We start from the raw sequence: 15,500 nt of genomic DNA, 5'->3' as shown, positions 1-15,500 counted from the left end.
TATTGAGTTATGTATTTTGCTTTTTTTTAATTGGGTTTTCATATGTAAGAACAGTTTTGTTTAAAAAAGCGAAAAATATATAATCGCATTTCTAGATACGATTAAAATGTGGTTTGTAAAGTATGACTTGCATTATTTTTTTCTGGGTTAGATCATCTTTATTCAAAAAACACAACAAAGTATGTATGCTAAAAAGTCGATTGCAGATTGAACATACATACATATTTGTGTTTTATGATTGTCGTTTCATAAAAATGGTATATTTGACAAAATTTATTAGTAGATCAATGTGGGTTAGGTTGATGATTTAAAAACCAAATAGATTAGTATATTATTATTATTACTATTATTATTATTATTATTATTATTATTGCAACTTTTGCTTTATTAATAACTAAATTAGGAGTTTTGTAAATAATTAAAATATTTCCTAGTTGATATAAATAACTATATGTATGTAGAAGAAAATTTATTTTAAAAATTTGAATTTATTTACTTAATAATAAAATTTAAAAAAAGCCTAGTGTGTTCGTTGAATGTTTACTTGATTTTCTTTAACTTTTAAATTTAGTCTCATGCAGTATCGATAATTGATCACTTTAAAAGCCCTCAAGCATTTAATATCACAAATTTTTAGTATTCCTGATAATTTCAAATAAAGCATTGTTAAACGATATATGTAAGTAAGCACACATTTTAATCACTTAAATATTGGTTTATAAATCTAAATTAGGCACTCGTTTACCAGTTTTTGAGTTTTTTATACTTGCTATGTGCCTTCATTTCTCGTTTATGTCGCGCTACTAAGTATTTTTATTTTTTTCCACTATCTTTTTTGTTTCGAAAGTGCAACGATTCTTTTTCAACATTTGACCTATAGTAAGTGTCGCTTTTGTTAAAGTCTCTAGCACCAGACCCACACACAACCATTGACGGTAGGGCTTTAAGAAACCCATGAACACCTGAAGGTATCGGAGGTGTCGAGGGTACTGATGTTCCACATCTATTGTATAGATACGTCATACTTCCTGTGAGACTTGTATTAAGTGCTAGCACTGCCTCTAAGTCTGCCTCTTGTGCTTGTGTTAGAAATTCATCAAAGATATCCGAAGGAATCATGCCAATATGATCGAAAGCATCCACATATGCCTCGGTATCTCGATTATACTGTTCAAGAAAATCTCCAAGCAATTTTGCCACCATTGCTGAACGAGCCTTACTCACAACTCGAATGTTTTGAGGATTTCGAAAGAACACTGGAGCTTTGACAGATCCCCCTATACGATTTAGAAACTTTAAAATAATTTTTTCATGGCAGTCTTTGGAATCTTGGGTTAAACGTCGCAAAATCGCTTCTAAATATAGTCCAAAAGTCTGCCGAGCTTGCAACTGTGTTAGTTCGGAACCATTATCAATCAACTTGAGAATTTGTTTACGGAGACGCTGTCCTTCTTCTTCGCACTTAGGTTCAACGCGTTTGGGCTGAAATAATATAGGTGTACCATTTTCTAATGCCCGTTCATACTGACTTATACGCTCTTCAAAAGAATTCGCATACTTGCATTCATCGTTTTTATATTGTTTTGTATAAAGGTGGTGAAACAACATTTGATTGTAGTTATGTTGTAATAACATCGTGTGAAAATTTTGTCCTTGCAAAATGGGTGTGGACATCGGAATACCTGTCGTTGCATCCAAGAAGTTTCCGTAGCGTATCATGCTGTCGTGAGTGGGAAAAATTCTAACAAAACCTCCCCGACGAGCATTTTGCAATCTTGCATTGCGGATAATTCGCTGCTCTTCGAGAGTTAATTGTTTACCGGCTATAATTCCACCAACGGACGCAATAGTACGTTTCGAAGTGCCACTACATGCTGCAGGTTCGGCTGAACTTGTACGCCTAAAAGATGTAACATTACGGAATCTTGACCATTTGCTGTCATAGTGGGCACGCATTGCAGGACTAAAAGCAGGAATCCCAACACAGGTTAGCAAATCAGTAATAAGACTAGATTTTACTTTAGCATCAAGCGGACTATCCACACCCATTGACGGCGATAAATTAACTTCAAGAAGCCAAGGTTTCAAGGTGTTATCAATTAATATATCAAATCCATACAATTCAAAACAGTTATTTCCGTTAGGGACAAACATTCGACATGCTGATATGATAGATTGGGCACACGATAAAATAGATTTAATAATAAGGTCTTCAATGTTTGCCATTAACAAATTGGTGTCGCAGGCTTGAGATTTAAGATGCCTTAAAAGTGCTGACAATGTCCATTTGTGACCAACGTCCTCTTCATGAGCATCTCTAGACTTAATATAGTCCGTATGATATTTATTAATACTGTAGTTGCACAAATGCATACACGGATTCCACAAATTATCAGCATTAAGATCATATTTTACAGTTGCCAGACGAACCAAACCTTCCTCGTACAAATATATTATCAATGGATCAAATGATGTTACCAATACATAGACGCGTAAATCGCACTTATGGCCATCTATACATAACGGATCTGCAACATATTTAGAAACCAACACTTGTTCGTCTTGCGGTATCTGATCAGGCTGAAAATAAATAATAAAATAAGTTTCACACTTAATACTTTGTAATTTCATTTCATATTTATTTTTTAACAAGCCGACCATATGATACACTACGCCAGTCAGTATGTATGTTAAAAATGGGGATTATTTAAAAAAATAAAGCATTTGATTTGTTTTTTAACTTTATTTCGGAATATTTTTATTTTTTGGCAAAAAGAGAGATTTTTTAGGGGGAGTAAAGTTTTTTGGTAGGGAAAGTTAAGTCTACTTCAATATTATTTATCTAGAATTTAATTAAAGTGTCATTATTGTTTGTAAGTGAATTTTGACCTTTAAGTCATTTTCTGAAGGGGAGTTTGTATGGGGGCAAGGGTCAAATGAAGTCCGATCATTACAAAAATCGGTAGTGTCATATATAGTTCTATAAAACTAAAAAAAAACTTAATTTTCTAAATGAGGCTTTATATTGGTCAAATATGGGCCGATCCTCGGTAAATTTGGGAAAAGGATATATATCTAAATAACAGTTAGTTTTGTTGAGTTTCATTCAAATTATCTTGAAAATTTCGGCCTGTACCTTGCGCACAAGGTTTACATAGACAGCCAGCCAGCCGGACAGACGGACGGAGATGTCTTAATCGACTCAAAAAATGATTCTGAATCGATCGGTATACTTTAAGGTGGGTATTGGACCAATATTTTTGTATGTTACAAACATCAGCACTATAGTGGTGTAGGGTATAATAAAAATCCAATGGAAACTAAAAGAGTATGTACATTAGGGATATAACTAATTTTGTCGATATTTTTGGCCAATGTTGTATAAGTAATGAATATATTATTTTGGGTCAATTGGAATCAAAAATATCACACACTAACAGCAATTTTTAAATAAACCAACCAGGGTTCAGAAAAATTCTTTTATGAACACATAAATTTAAACATTTATGATAAATTGACACGAGTGTACTTTTAAAACTTTTTGTTGTATGCTCACTTTTGCAAATGAATAGCTAAGAATTGTTTTCGTTTTAAGGATTCTTAAATGTAAACATTTATTATTATTTTTTATTATTATTATTTTTTTTATTATTATTATTTTTTTATTTTGGTACATATTCACGTATATGAATTTTGAGAAGTAAAAAATGTAAAATGTATAAATTTGAGAGGCCTTCTCATCACTCTCATTAAAGTATATACTCATTAATGTTGTTTTTTGTTTTTTCTAATATGTGTTCGGACTTTTTGTAGTTTGTTTCTTATTTTCATATGTGCGTTGTTTGGTTTATTTGCTACTTTACAAAAATGAAAACAAATGTTTTCTCATATTTTGTTTTTTTTTTCATTTTAATTTCTTCACAAACAAAAGATGTTTCATCATTCTTTTGCATTCAATACGTAAGTATGTGGAAAAATATTTTGACTTTTTAGTTGTTAGGCTTTTTAGTTGTTAGGTTTACTTTAATGATGTTTTGTTTTGTGTTGTTTTTCATTTGTTGTTATAGGTATTTAAGTTAATTGTACTGCTTTATTTGTTTTTATAACGATTAATGAAAAACTGTGTACCTAAATATACAGTGCACAGTGGGGCAGAATGGAAATTTTTTGGAAATAAATCTGGCATTTCTAAACGGCTGATCCGATCGGGATAAAATTTGGCGTGAGCGTAGCCAAGGAGTATTCGAGTTTAAGTTTTGAAGATGAACCCCGCAGATGCCCCAGGGACGGGACCTACGACATGTAAAATTTTTAAACTCGTGCCATTTTTTTGTTTTTCACCCAAATACAAAGATTTTTATATTTTCTGAAAGCGCTTGACGAAATCTGAAAAAAACATGCTTGGACATACTACTTATCTCTTACAATATCCGAGTTATAGGCATTTAAAAATTTAGTGATACCAAATTTATCATACCTTGGTCCGCCTTTTTTTGAATACCGGGCGTAATTTTGGACCAAATGGACTAAATTTTCTCTTGTTAGCTAGACAACAAAATTTCCAATAATATACAAAAAATTTCAGATCAATATCATTTACAGATCCAAAAATATACGTTTTTTAATTTAAAATCCAAAAAATTTTATATTTTTGCCGTTTTTTTGCCCAAAATGTGTCTTAACTCTTTTTTTAATGAAATAAAATTTTCTTTAACAACATATAACAATTTTATAGTTTTCTAAAAGGTATCTTTACGCAGAACACTTTGGCGTAAAAAACTTGTCCTAATTTTTGAAAATGTTGCCACTGCGTCCTTCCGAATATGACCTATTTTTTATCAAAACTTCAACTTTGGGCGACATGTTCTAAAATTCCAAAGCTGGGATCAGAAAACTGAAAGCAGTTTTGGAAACCTCAATATGTTTTCTATTTACTCCAAAAGTATTTTCCCAGCCCTGAAAGAAATGTGGACCCTATGGGCAAAAATGTAAAAAATCCCATTTTTGGGATTTTCATTCCTATTTTGGGAATTGCGGGATGCCCTTTGACCTTTTCAATTTTTTTTTGCATTTTCTTATTTGAAATGACAAATTTAACAAGCGTTGAAGATTTCATTGAGTTTTGTTCATAAATAAAGATTTTGTCATATATTACATATTTTTTAAATTTTTAAAACTATGATTTATATCAAAATTTTAATAGGGTCGCAGATAGCTACAACAATTTAGTCCATATTTAACCCTTAATATCTTTTTTTAGTTAGATATGGAAATTCTCGACCCTTTACAAAAAAATTCAACCCAATATCTCAATTAAATTCATAAATATGTTCATTTAAACCTGTGTCCTTTAATTTCATATTTTTCATATTTTAGTATTAAATATGACAGAACATGTTTAAATCTTATATTTACCTATTTTCTATGCTTAAATTTTCAGAAATTTATAACTATTTTTTTCCTAAATTTTTTCGACAGATCATTTCGTTCTGTTTCGTTTATGATCATGTAGGTAAAAATATACAGGTAATGATAATTTCGATTCATTCACTAATAAGAAATATCAATGACTGAATTACAAGTTATAGTAATATAGTCCTAAATGTTAATAGGTAGGCAGTTCGTAATATTTTACTTTGGAATACCTGTATCGGAAATGACAAGAATTGGTATATAAGTAAACTTCTCAGATTTTAAGTACTATATTTAATAAATCTACAATGAAGTTTACATTAAAGTATGAAGAGTTGTGTTCCGTTTTATGGAGTGTATCTTCAAAAGGGCCAGAAAGAATTGAAGACATTTCAAATTATATAAAAATTACATATAGTAGAAAAGTAGACAAAACAGGCATATCAAAAATTGAAAACTTTTTAAAACTTTTTGATGTAAAAAGTAAGTCTGTGGATGGAAATCAAAAGAAATTTTGATTAAAATTTTGTAGTTGGATGGAAACTACTACGGAAATCTCAACTTACAACACATCAGCAGGAGCGCCTTGCAAGTCATACGAAGACTTATGTTCAAGGTAAAAAAAGAGGGTCACACAAAAACTTTTTTCAATCTCAAATGAGGAAATTGCTGATAAATTTAACGAAATGCTGAAAAAGGAAAACCAACCTATGGATCCGTACATATTGCAACTATTCTTCCTAATGCATCACCAAAACGACTTAAGCGAATTGTGAAAAGTATACCAACTCCAACATCACAATCAAATTTTACTGAAGAGGAAGTAATAGCGCTTGTGTTGGAACTGGGTCTCAGTCGAAATAAGTACAAAATATTAAGGAAAGCTCTGCATAAAAAAGGACACAATATATTACCATCATACAAGGCGATCCAGGAAAAAAACAAACTATCCGACCATCACCTATTGCTTTTAATGATGTAGAAGCTGGTATTGATATATTATCTTTGCTCTAAAACACAGCATCAAGAATTGTGTCAGAATTTTCAGAAGACCAACTAAGGAAAATTCATAACTGTGATGTTGTCTTAATGTGTAAGTGGGGATGTGACGGTTTATCAGCACTTCCAGAATACAAACAAGCTTGTGAAAGTCGGACATTAGCAGACTACAAAAGTGTATTTATGTCATCATTAGTGCCATTACGAATTCGTTCATATTCCCTTAATCCATCATCGTCAAGCATCGGAAATTCATTTGAAGATATATGGATCAATACAACTCCGGGTTCAAACAATTTTTGTAGACCCATTGGATTTGAATATATAAAGGAGTCAAAAAAAAAAACAACAAAAGATTTAGTGGAATATTTAAAAGATAAAATAAATGCACTGGAGCCCATTTGCATAAAAATAAAGGAATTCTCTATTAACGTATCATATCAGCTAAGCTTAACAATGATTGATGGAAAGGTCAGCAATGTCATAACAGAAACTTCTTCCTTCTGGAGATGCTCAATATGTAATGAGAAAAAGTCGCAATTCTCAAATATAAACAAAAGCAGAAGTATTAATGAAGAAGTCCTGTCTTTCGGAATTTCACCTCTTCATGCCACAATACGATTTTTGGATTACTTTTTACACATAGCATACGACCTCAAATATAGAAGTGTGCTAGAGAATCTTACTAAATCAACAAAATATAATGAAGAATTGAAAGAACTGAGGGCTGCGGAAAAAAGCAGAATCCAAGAAGAATTTAAAGTTCAGATGGGATTAAACATCGACAAACCACTTCCAAGTTGCGGTAGTACAAATGGCGGTAATACGGCGACAAGGTTTTTTCGTGATTTTAAAATTACTACAAAAATAACTGGAATCGACAAGGAGTTGCTTCGAAGAGTTAACACTATTTTAATGGCACTGCATAGTAAACATAAAATTAATGGAAATCGATTTGGGGAATATACATCTGAAATTTCTAAATTACTTGTATCTCTGTATCCATGGAGGGAACTAACAACAACAGTACACAAAGTATTGTGTCATGGTCAAACAATAATTGAATTGAATATTCTTCCACTTGGAGAGTTAACAGAAGAAGCAAAGGAAGCGAGGAATCGAGATTTTAAGCATGTTCAACTTTTCAGCTCAAGAAAATGCTCCAGGCAATCACAGAATGAAGATTTTTTTTAATAGTTTACTTCTATCTTCTGATCCTGTTCTTTCAACTATGCGAAAAAGATGGATTTGTTATGAAACTCTATCATCTCAAAACGAGGAAGATTTAAAGGACTTATATTACCTTCTGGATATGTATACCGATATGACAGATTATTTTATAGAAAATAAGTAGTGTTAGGAATTAACTATATAAGTAGGTTGAAAGAACTAATTGTATTATGTTTAAGATAAACAGTTCAAATAAAAAAGCTATTATACTAACTGATGATATTGTATTAAATTGTGTTTTATATTTCGGTTGGCGGGAAAGGTGGTTTGTGTGGGGTGATTTAGGTGTTGTTGTGCGTGGCTCATAATAAAATTATATATTTTTTATTGTATATACAATGTTATAGTCTTTAATAAAATGATTAACTAAATAATTTTTAAAATTTGTCCAAATATTTTATTCAACACCAAATGTATGTTCTGTCATACTTAATACTAAAATATAAAAAGATGAAATTAAAGGACACAGGTTTAAATTAACATATTTTTGAATGTAATTAAGATATTGGCTTGAATATTTTGGTAAAGGGTCGAGAATTTCCATATCTAACTAAAAAAAGATATTAAGGGATAAATATAGACTAAATTGTTGTAGCTATCTGCGACCCTATTAAAATTTTGATATAAATCATAGTTTTAGAAATTTAACAAATATGTAATATATGACAAAATCTTTATTTATGAACAAAACTCAATGAAATCTTCAACGCTTGTTAAATTTGTCATTTCAAATAAGAAAATGCAAAAAAAAAAAAAAATTAAAAAGGTCAAAGAGCATCCCGCAATTCCCAAAAATAGGAATGAAAATCCCAAAAATGGGATTTTTTACATTTTTGCCCATAGGGTCCACATTTCTTTCAGGGCTGGGAAAATGCTTTTGGAGTTAATAGAAAATATATTGAGGTTTCCAAAACTGCTTTCAGTTTTCTGATCCCAGCTTTGGGATTTTAGAACATGTCGCCCAAAGTTGAAGTTTTGATAAAAAATAGGTCATATTCGGAAGGACGCATTGGCAACATTTTCAAAAAATAGGACAAGTTTTTTACTCCAAAGCGTTCTGCGTAAAGATACCTTTTAGAAAACTATAAAATTGTTATATGTTGTTAAAGAAAATTTTATTTTATTAATAAAAGAGTTAAGACACATTTTGGACAAAAATCTAAAATTTTTTGATTTTTTAAATTAAAAAACGTATATTTTTGGATCTGTAAATGATATTGATCTGAAATTTTTTGTATATTATTGGAAATTTTGTTGTCTAACTAACTAACATACCAAGGTATGATAAATTTTGTATCACTAAATTTTTAAATGCCTATAACTCGGGTATTGTAAGAGATAAGTAGTTCGTCAAGCGCTTTCAGAAAATATAAAAATCTTTGTATTTGGGTGAAAAACAAAAAAATGGCACGAGTTTAAAAATTTTACATGTCGTAGGTACCCTACTTTGAGCCGCCACAGCTCCGTCCCTGAGGCATCTGCGGGGTTCATCTTCAAAACTTAAACTCGAATACTCCTTGGCTACGCTCACGCCATTTTATCCCGATCGGATCAGCCGTTTAGAAATGCCAGATTTATATTCAAAAAATTTTCATTCTGCCCCACTGTGCAGCGTCTTACATAAGTATTGGAATTTAGGTATATTATGAAAAGAAACCAAATTTATTAATATTTTTGTGTTCAAAATAAATAAATTAAATTCTTTTATTATTTAGACAGTCCTTAGGTTTCATATCACACATTTTAAAACTTGAAAAATTGACATTTAAGGAGTGAGATCGAAAACTTCTTAACACACGTTTTTCATTACATTTTTCAACCAAAGTATTATTTGATTTTTTTTTTTGATCAAGTTACCTTTGAAAAACATGTCAGTTATTTTGTGTAATGTCAATTATATTATTTTTTTTTGTTAATCTGATTAAAATGAGTGACCAGAAAAAAGTGCGTACTGAAATTATTAAATATTTTCAACTAAACCCAACTTGGTCTTACAAAAAGTTGGCCAAGCATACAAAGGTCTGCCGTCAAACTGTTTCCAATGTTATTAAACAGTACCGGGAGAACTTTGAACAGTTGATAGAAAACCTGGTTCAGGTAGAAGTTTCTAAAGCCAAAAAAATAGAACGCATTTTCAAAAGAGCTCCCAACACATCCGGTAGGAAAGCACCTCGGTTAGCTCAGTGCTCGGACTATTTGGTACCAAAAGTTAAAGCTAATGCAGGTTTAAAAACATACAAGGCTCAAAAAGTTCCTGACAGGAACGCTGCTAAAAATTTAGAGGCCAAAAACAGAGCACGGAAATTGAAGTCAAGTTTTATAAAAAAATATTCTTGCTGCATAATGGATGACGAAACGTATGTTCTTGCAGATTTTTCGCAACTTCCAGGTTAAAAGTTTTATGTTGCTGATGCTCGAGGGAAGGTTGAAGAAAAGTTTGGGACCCAAAAGCAGACAAAATTTCCCAGAAAGTTCTTGGTATGGCAAGCAATATGCAGTTGCGGCAAAAGAAGCCAATCATTTGTTACAACGGGCTCTATAAATACCGAAATTTACATCAAGGAATGTTTACAAAAAAAGGCTGCTTCCATTCATAAGACTTCATAATGTGTCCACTTATTTTTGACCTGACTTGGCATCCTGTCACTATGGTAAACAAGCCCTTGAGTGGTACAAGAACAATAATGTGGTATTTGTACCAAGAGAGGCAAATCCTCCAAACTGCCCGGAGCTAAGACCAGTGGAGAGATATTGGGCTCTTGTTAAAAGAGAATTGAAGAGTACAAAAAAGGTGTCCAAAAGTGTGGTAGATTTTAAACGGAGATGGACTACATGTTCGAGCAAAGTGACAGAAAGCACTATAAAAACGTTAATGGAACGGTTTCCGAAAAGGGTTCAAACTTTCATCACTAGTGATTAAAACTATAAATTTTTTTTTGTAAATTGTAATAATAATTTGAATCAAATAAAAAAAAAATAAAGCTGTAAGTTTAGTGGTTTCTTTTTTATAAACATATATGTATGTTAAGAATTTTTCGATCTCACTCCTTACTTAAATTAGTTTAGATCCTTGGCCAAATATATGTATATCCTTTCGGTTGATAGGTATAACCCCTTAAAACCATTTTAAGCCAAAAAAAAAACATTCGATTCGAATTTTTTGTAACAGTTTACTCTAAAAAGGTTGTTTATTTTTTTTAATTAAAACAACATAGGGTGTATATGTTGTTTTAATTAAAAAAATAATAAACTAGGATTTTGTGATTTAACTAAAAATCAAGTTAACTTTTTGCTAACTTATTATGACTAGGTTCAAAAATGATCGAGGGAATGAACAAACATTTTAATAAAATTTTAAATAAAAAATAAAATAGAAACTCATAACAAATTTGTCAAACAATTTGTATTGAAAAAATTAAAAATTAAATAAATACATCCTGATCAACATATTTTTGTTTGCACAACAACAAAACATTCTCGTTTACCCTACTCTAATTTATTTGGAAGTATCTTTCTGTGTATTCTTTTCACATAAAATAAAGTAAACAAACAAAATTTTGGCAAGAAAAAAGAAAAATAAGCCCAACAAGTACCGGACAAAAAACCAGAAATAAACATACGTATATTCATATATACATATATATGTAAGAATGTAGGTATGTAGGCAAGAGCATAATATATTTTTAAGCTCTGTGATAGAGAACAAGAGAATGTTTTTTGTTTTCCCTTCATACTTATCCAACGCATCATAAAAACACAAAATTGTTGTTTAACCAGTCTTTGCACATATTCTTATTTCATTATTTCATGCAAAAACACGAACTACGAAAACTACTTTCGTAATGGATCTGTAAATTGCCAAAGAAAAAAAAGTTCATGATTTTACCTTTAACGTTTTGGCCTGAGTGGTACTTGTCTTAATTATAAAATATATTTTAAAGTATGTCCGCAGTTTTTATTAATTATAACATTTTAGGGCCAATCTTTAGGTGAAGAATTAAGGATTAAATTAAAATTAATACTCCTAAGTTGTTATTGAGTACTAAAACTACAAAGCGCCCAATGGAGGTGATTTAATCTTGAGCAATAAATGCAAAAGTGTAAACTGCTGATACAAAAAATAAATACGATTTTTATAAAAATAAACATTAAAATGTTTGATTTATTAATTAGTTATTCTGATAATTTGTTTTATTTGCTTAGCAAAGAGCGACGTTGGCCGCACACTTCATAGGGAAGTAGTTGTTTTTTATTGTACACAAAGAAAATAAAAAAAGAGAAGGAAATAGAAAATTAATTTATTTCGATAAAATATTATGAAATATGTATTTTTTATTACGTGTGGCACATAAATATGCAAATGGGGCCAAATTGTTTTAAATGCACTTAAGTACATTATAGCCACCTAAAAGTTTCTTCGGATTTTCTTAAGCACTTGAGAGACTTTTCGTTCGGTTTTGACATTTCCGTAAGCCAGCTTATGCACATTATAGTTGGGATTTTAATTTGAATCGAAATTCCACAAAATTTAATGAGATAATAAATATTTTTAAGGATTCTTGTTTAGGTTACAACCGGATGTTTTAACCAGAGATTAAAATTACTAATATATTAGTAACCAAAATGCATATTTTCTCTTATGCAATATTAAAATATAAATATATTTTATGAATATATATTTAATTGCTCGCATTCGAAATATTTTTAGTATTTTTGCTAAACATATTTACCCATACAAGCTATTGCATATTGCAGCTTAAAGACATATATAAAATGTTTTTACATACAATATATTACGCAGCAACTCGCTAACATATTTATAATACCCACATATATTTCATATTGCTTACCTATAATATAAAAATACTTTCCTACACATATTATTCGAAGTCAACAATATTGAAGCAATGCAAGCAGAAATATTCGAACATGAAATGTACGCAAGCAGAGCATATACATATATGCCAACGCAAACACGAAACACACTATAGTCGCTACTGTGAGGTTACAATATTTTTACTTGAAAATTTATAAAATATGAAAAATGTATGCAAGATATAAGCAAATTTTATTTAAAAAATAATTGAAAACGTTTGTATCTATGTTTCTATAAATGTTTAATGTATATTATGGGAAAAATGTATGCATGAAATAAAAACATTTTGAATTGAATTATTGAATGTATGTATATTAAATTAACCCAATAAAAATCGATTCAAATCTGTGAATATTTTTGAAAATTTTCTTAACTAAATAATGTATTTTCCAAATTGTTTTCAAATTTTAAAGTTTAGCCTTTGAAATAAACATGATAATTTCAAAAAACGTTTAAAAAAATATAATATGTGATATTTATAAAATTTTCAAAGTTTTGTTTTAATTGAACTTAGAAAAGTTTCTTTAAAAAAATAAATTATTTTAGAAAAATAAAAACAGAACATTTTTTCTACAGCAAGGGAGCGAAAAAACGGTAAATATAGGAGAAATAATCGGAGATATGAAAGAAAAATATGCTAAAATAAATGTATGAATGTTTTATTTTCAGGTGATGTAAAAAAATATATGAATTTTGCAATAGTTAGCATTATAATTAGGGTTTGAAATATGTATGAAAATATAATAAAGAATACTTGAAATACGTTTGAAAATTTTTTTAGTTTCGAGCTTACCTCTAGCCTTTTTTTAAATTTGAAATACATTTGAAAAATACGTTTGATTTCTAACTGCCTTTTTGTTTGAGAAGGCCATAATTTTCCATTTGAAAACAAAATTTTTCAAATTTGTTCTCAAAGGCTATGTATGAAATTTGAATAGGTTTTCAAATACATATTTACATCATTTCAAAGGTTTTTGCTTATTGGGAATGTTTCATTTTTATGTGGAGTATTAAAATGTATGTATTTGTATTGATTGTAAAATGTAATATAATTAGAAAAAATATATATACATTATTAAAGGATGAGCAATGCAGGAGAACAAAAAAGGTGTAAATAAGTTACATTAAAAAGTGTACGCTTATGTATGCACATACATACATACATACATACATATGAATGTAAAAATAAAAAATAAACAATAACAATAAGTTTGTAGTGCATTCGTAGTGCCTATGAAATTATGAAATTATCAATAATAAGGGAAATTATTAAAATAACAAAAAATGTATGAGCTCTGTCAGCAACTCAACTAACTTTAAATGTATTAAAAGCCGACTTTTTAATCAAGTAGTTATGATTGATTCTTTGATTATTTAAATTGGAGCCAATTGACTATTTTAACATGGTGGTGTCCTACGCAGTAGTCAATTGTCCGACTCTGCATGACTTTCCAACTAGCTTAAAGTAAGTTACTAAACAAGTAGGAAAGTATAGTCGGGCTTGGCCGACCATATAATACCCTACACCATGAGTATATTTTTAAAATTTTTATTTTTTGTAAAGAAACTTTTATGTTGAATATTACCATAAATCCAAAATTTTTAAGCCATTTATTGATAAAAAACTAAAATTTGTAAATGAGGCTTTATATAGGTCAAATATGGGCCGATCCTCTTTAAATTTGGGAAAAGGATATATTTCTAAATAACAGTTAGTTTTGTTGAGTTTCATTGCGATACAAATGGTTACAAGTCAATTTTAGACGTTTAAGTCATTTTTTGAAGGGGGGTTTGTATGGGGGCTAGGGTCAAATATAGGCCGATCCTTACGAAAATCTGCAGTGTCATTTATACTTATATAAAACTTATTTGTGTCAATTTTTAGAGAGATAGCAGAATATTTGACGTAATTATGGCATAAAAGTTCAAATCGGGAGGTACGGTTGTATGGGGGCTAGGTGAAATAATGGACCATTTTCAATAGGCTTCGTCCTTGTGCCAAAAATCATGTTTGGTCCAAATTTCATCAAATTATCTTGAAAATTGCGGCCTGTACCTTGCGCACAAGGTTTACATGGACAGCCAGCCAGCCGGACAGACGGACGGACGGACATGTCTTAATCGACTCAAAAAATGATTCTGAATCGATCGGTATACTTTAAGTATTTTTTTGTATGTTACAAAAATCAGCACAAACTTATAATACCCTCCCCACTATAGTGGTGTAGGGTATAAAAATTAGCTTAGAGGTAACTCTTTAATTAATTAACTTAATTAATTAATTACATTTTAATTAAATATATTTAAAATTTAACAACTAGTTGTCTAAATTACATTTCGCTTTAATACAAGTTATGATATTAATAGACATCAGAACTAATAATAACACCGGTATCCATAAAATTATGAATGTTTTGTTCATTATTTTAATGATTCCCATTGATCCAAATCTAAAATAAATTTATATGTGTAATGTTTATTGTTAATGTATTATATTTACAGTATTAATCAGCTGAATTTAGAATTTAGGGACCGAGTTTTGAAATATTTAACCTTTTATAATTAATTTTTCCAATTTACTGACTCTAATTTCACAACGTATACAAGAAAATGACAAACGTGTACGTTTATAATAAATACGTTACGTTAATAAATACCAAATTTTGGAACATTTCTGCATTACATTGTTGTTCGTTTATAGTCAGTCTACTACAGTTAACAAATAAAATCATAACAAGTATGAATGTATTGTCGAACATTGCCGACTATATGATAAAAAATATAAATTTTGGTAAAGGAATTCACTTCTACCTTAAAGTTATTTATGTAGATTTTAAACGTTTTATTAGAAATTATAAATTAATTTTTACCTTCAAGACATTTTCTGAAGGGGAGTTTGTGTGGGGGCTAGGGTCAAATGAGGCCCGAACACTATAAAAGTTAGTAGTGTCATTTATCGTTCTATAAAACCAAGTTTTGCAGA

General features: G+C 29.9%; 1 protein-coding gene across 2 annotated transcripts in view; it reads right to left on the bottom strand.

Annotated features, from left to right (window-relative positions):
• Nucleotides 1-454: 454 nt before the first annotated feature.
• LOC111681668 (tubulin polyglutamylase TTLL5) overlaps nucleotides 455-15,500 on the bottom strand; it is a 261,613-nt gene continuing 246,567 nt past the window's right edge. For both annotated transcript variants that reach the window (XM_046948832.1, XM_046948833.1), the window contains one exon: nucleotides 455-2,580. In XM_046948832.1, coding sequence (XP_046804788.1) covers nucleotides 814-2,580 — 1,767 coding nt within the window. In that variant the 3' untranslated portion in view covers nucleotides 455-813. The remainder of the gene's footprint in view (nucleotides 2,581-15,500) is intronic.

This window comes from Lucilia cuprina, chromosome 4 (genome assembly GCF_022045245.1).
Source record: "Lucilia cuprina isolate Lc7/37 chromosome 4, ASM2204524v1, whole genome shotgun sequence".
Classification (NCBI taxonomy): Eukaryota; Metazoa; Arthropoda; class Insecta; order Diptera; family Calliphoridae; genus Lucilia; species Lucilia cuprina.
The sequence above is the reverse complement of the archived record's forward strand: the minus strand, read 5'-3'. Positions and strand labels throughout refer to the sequence as shown.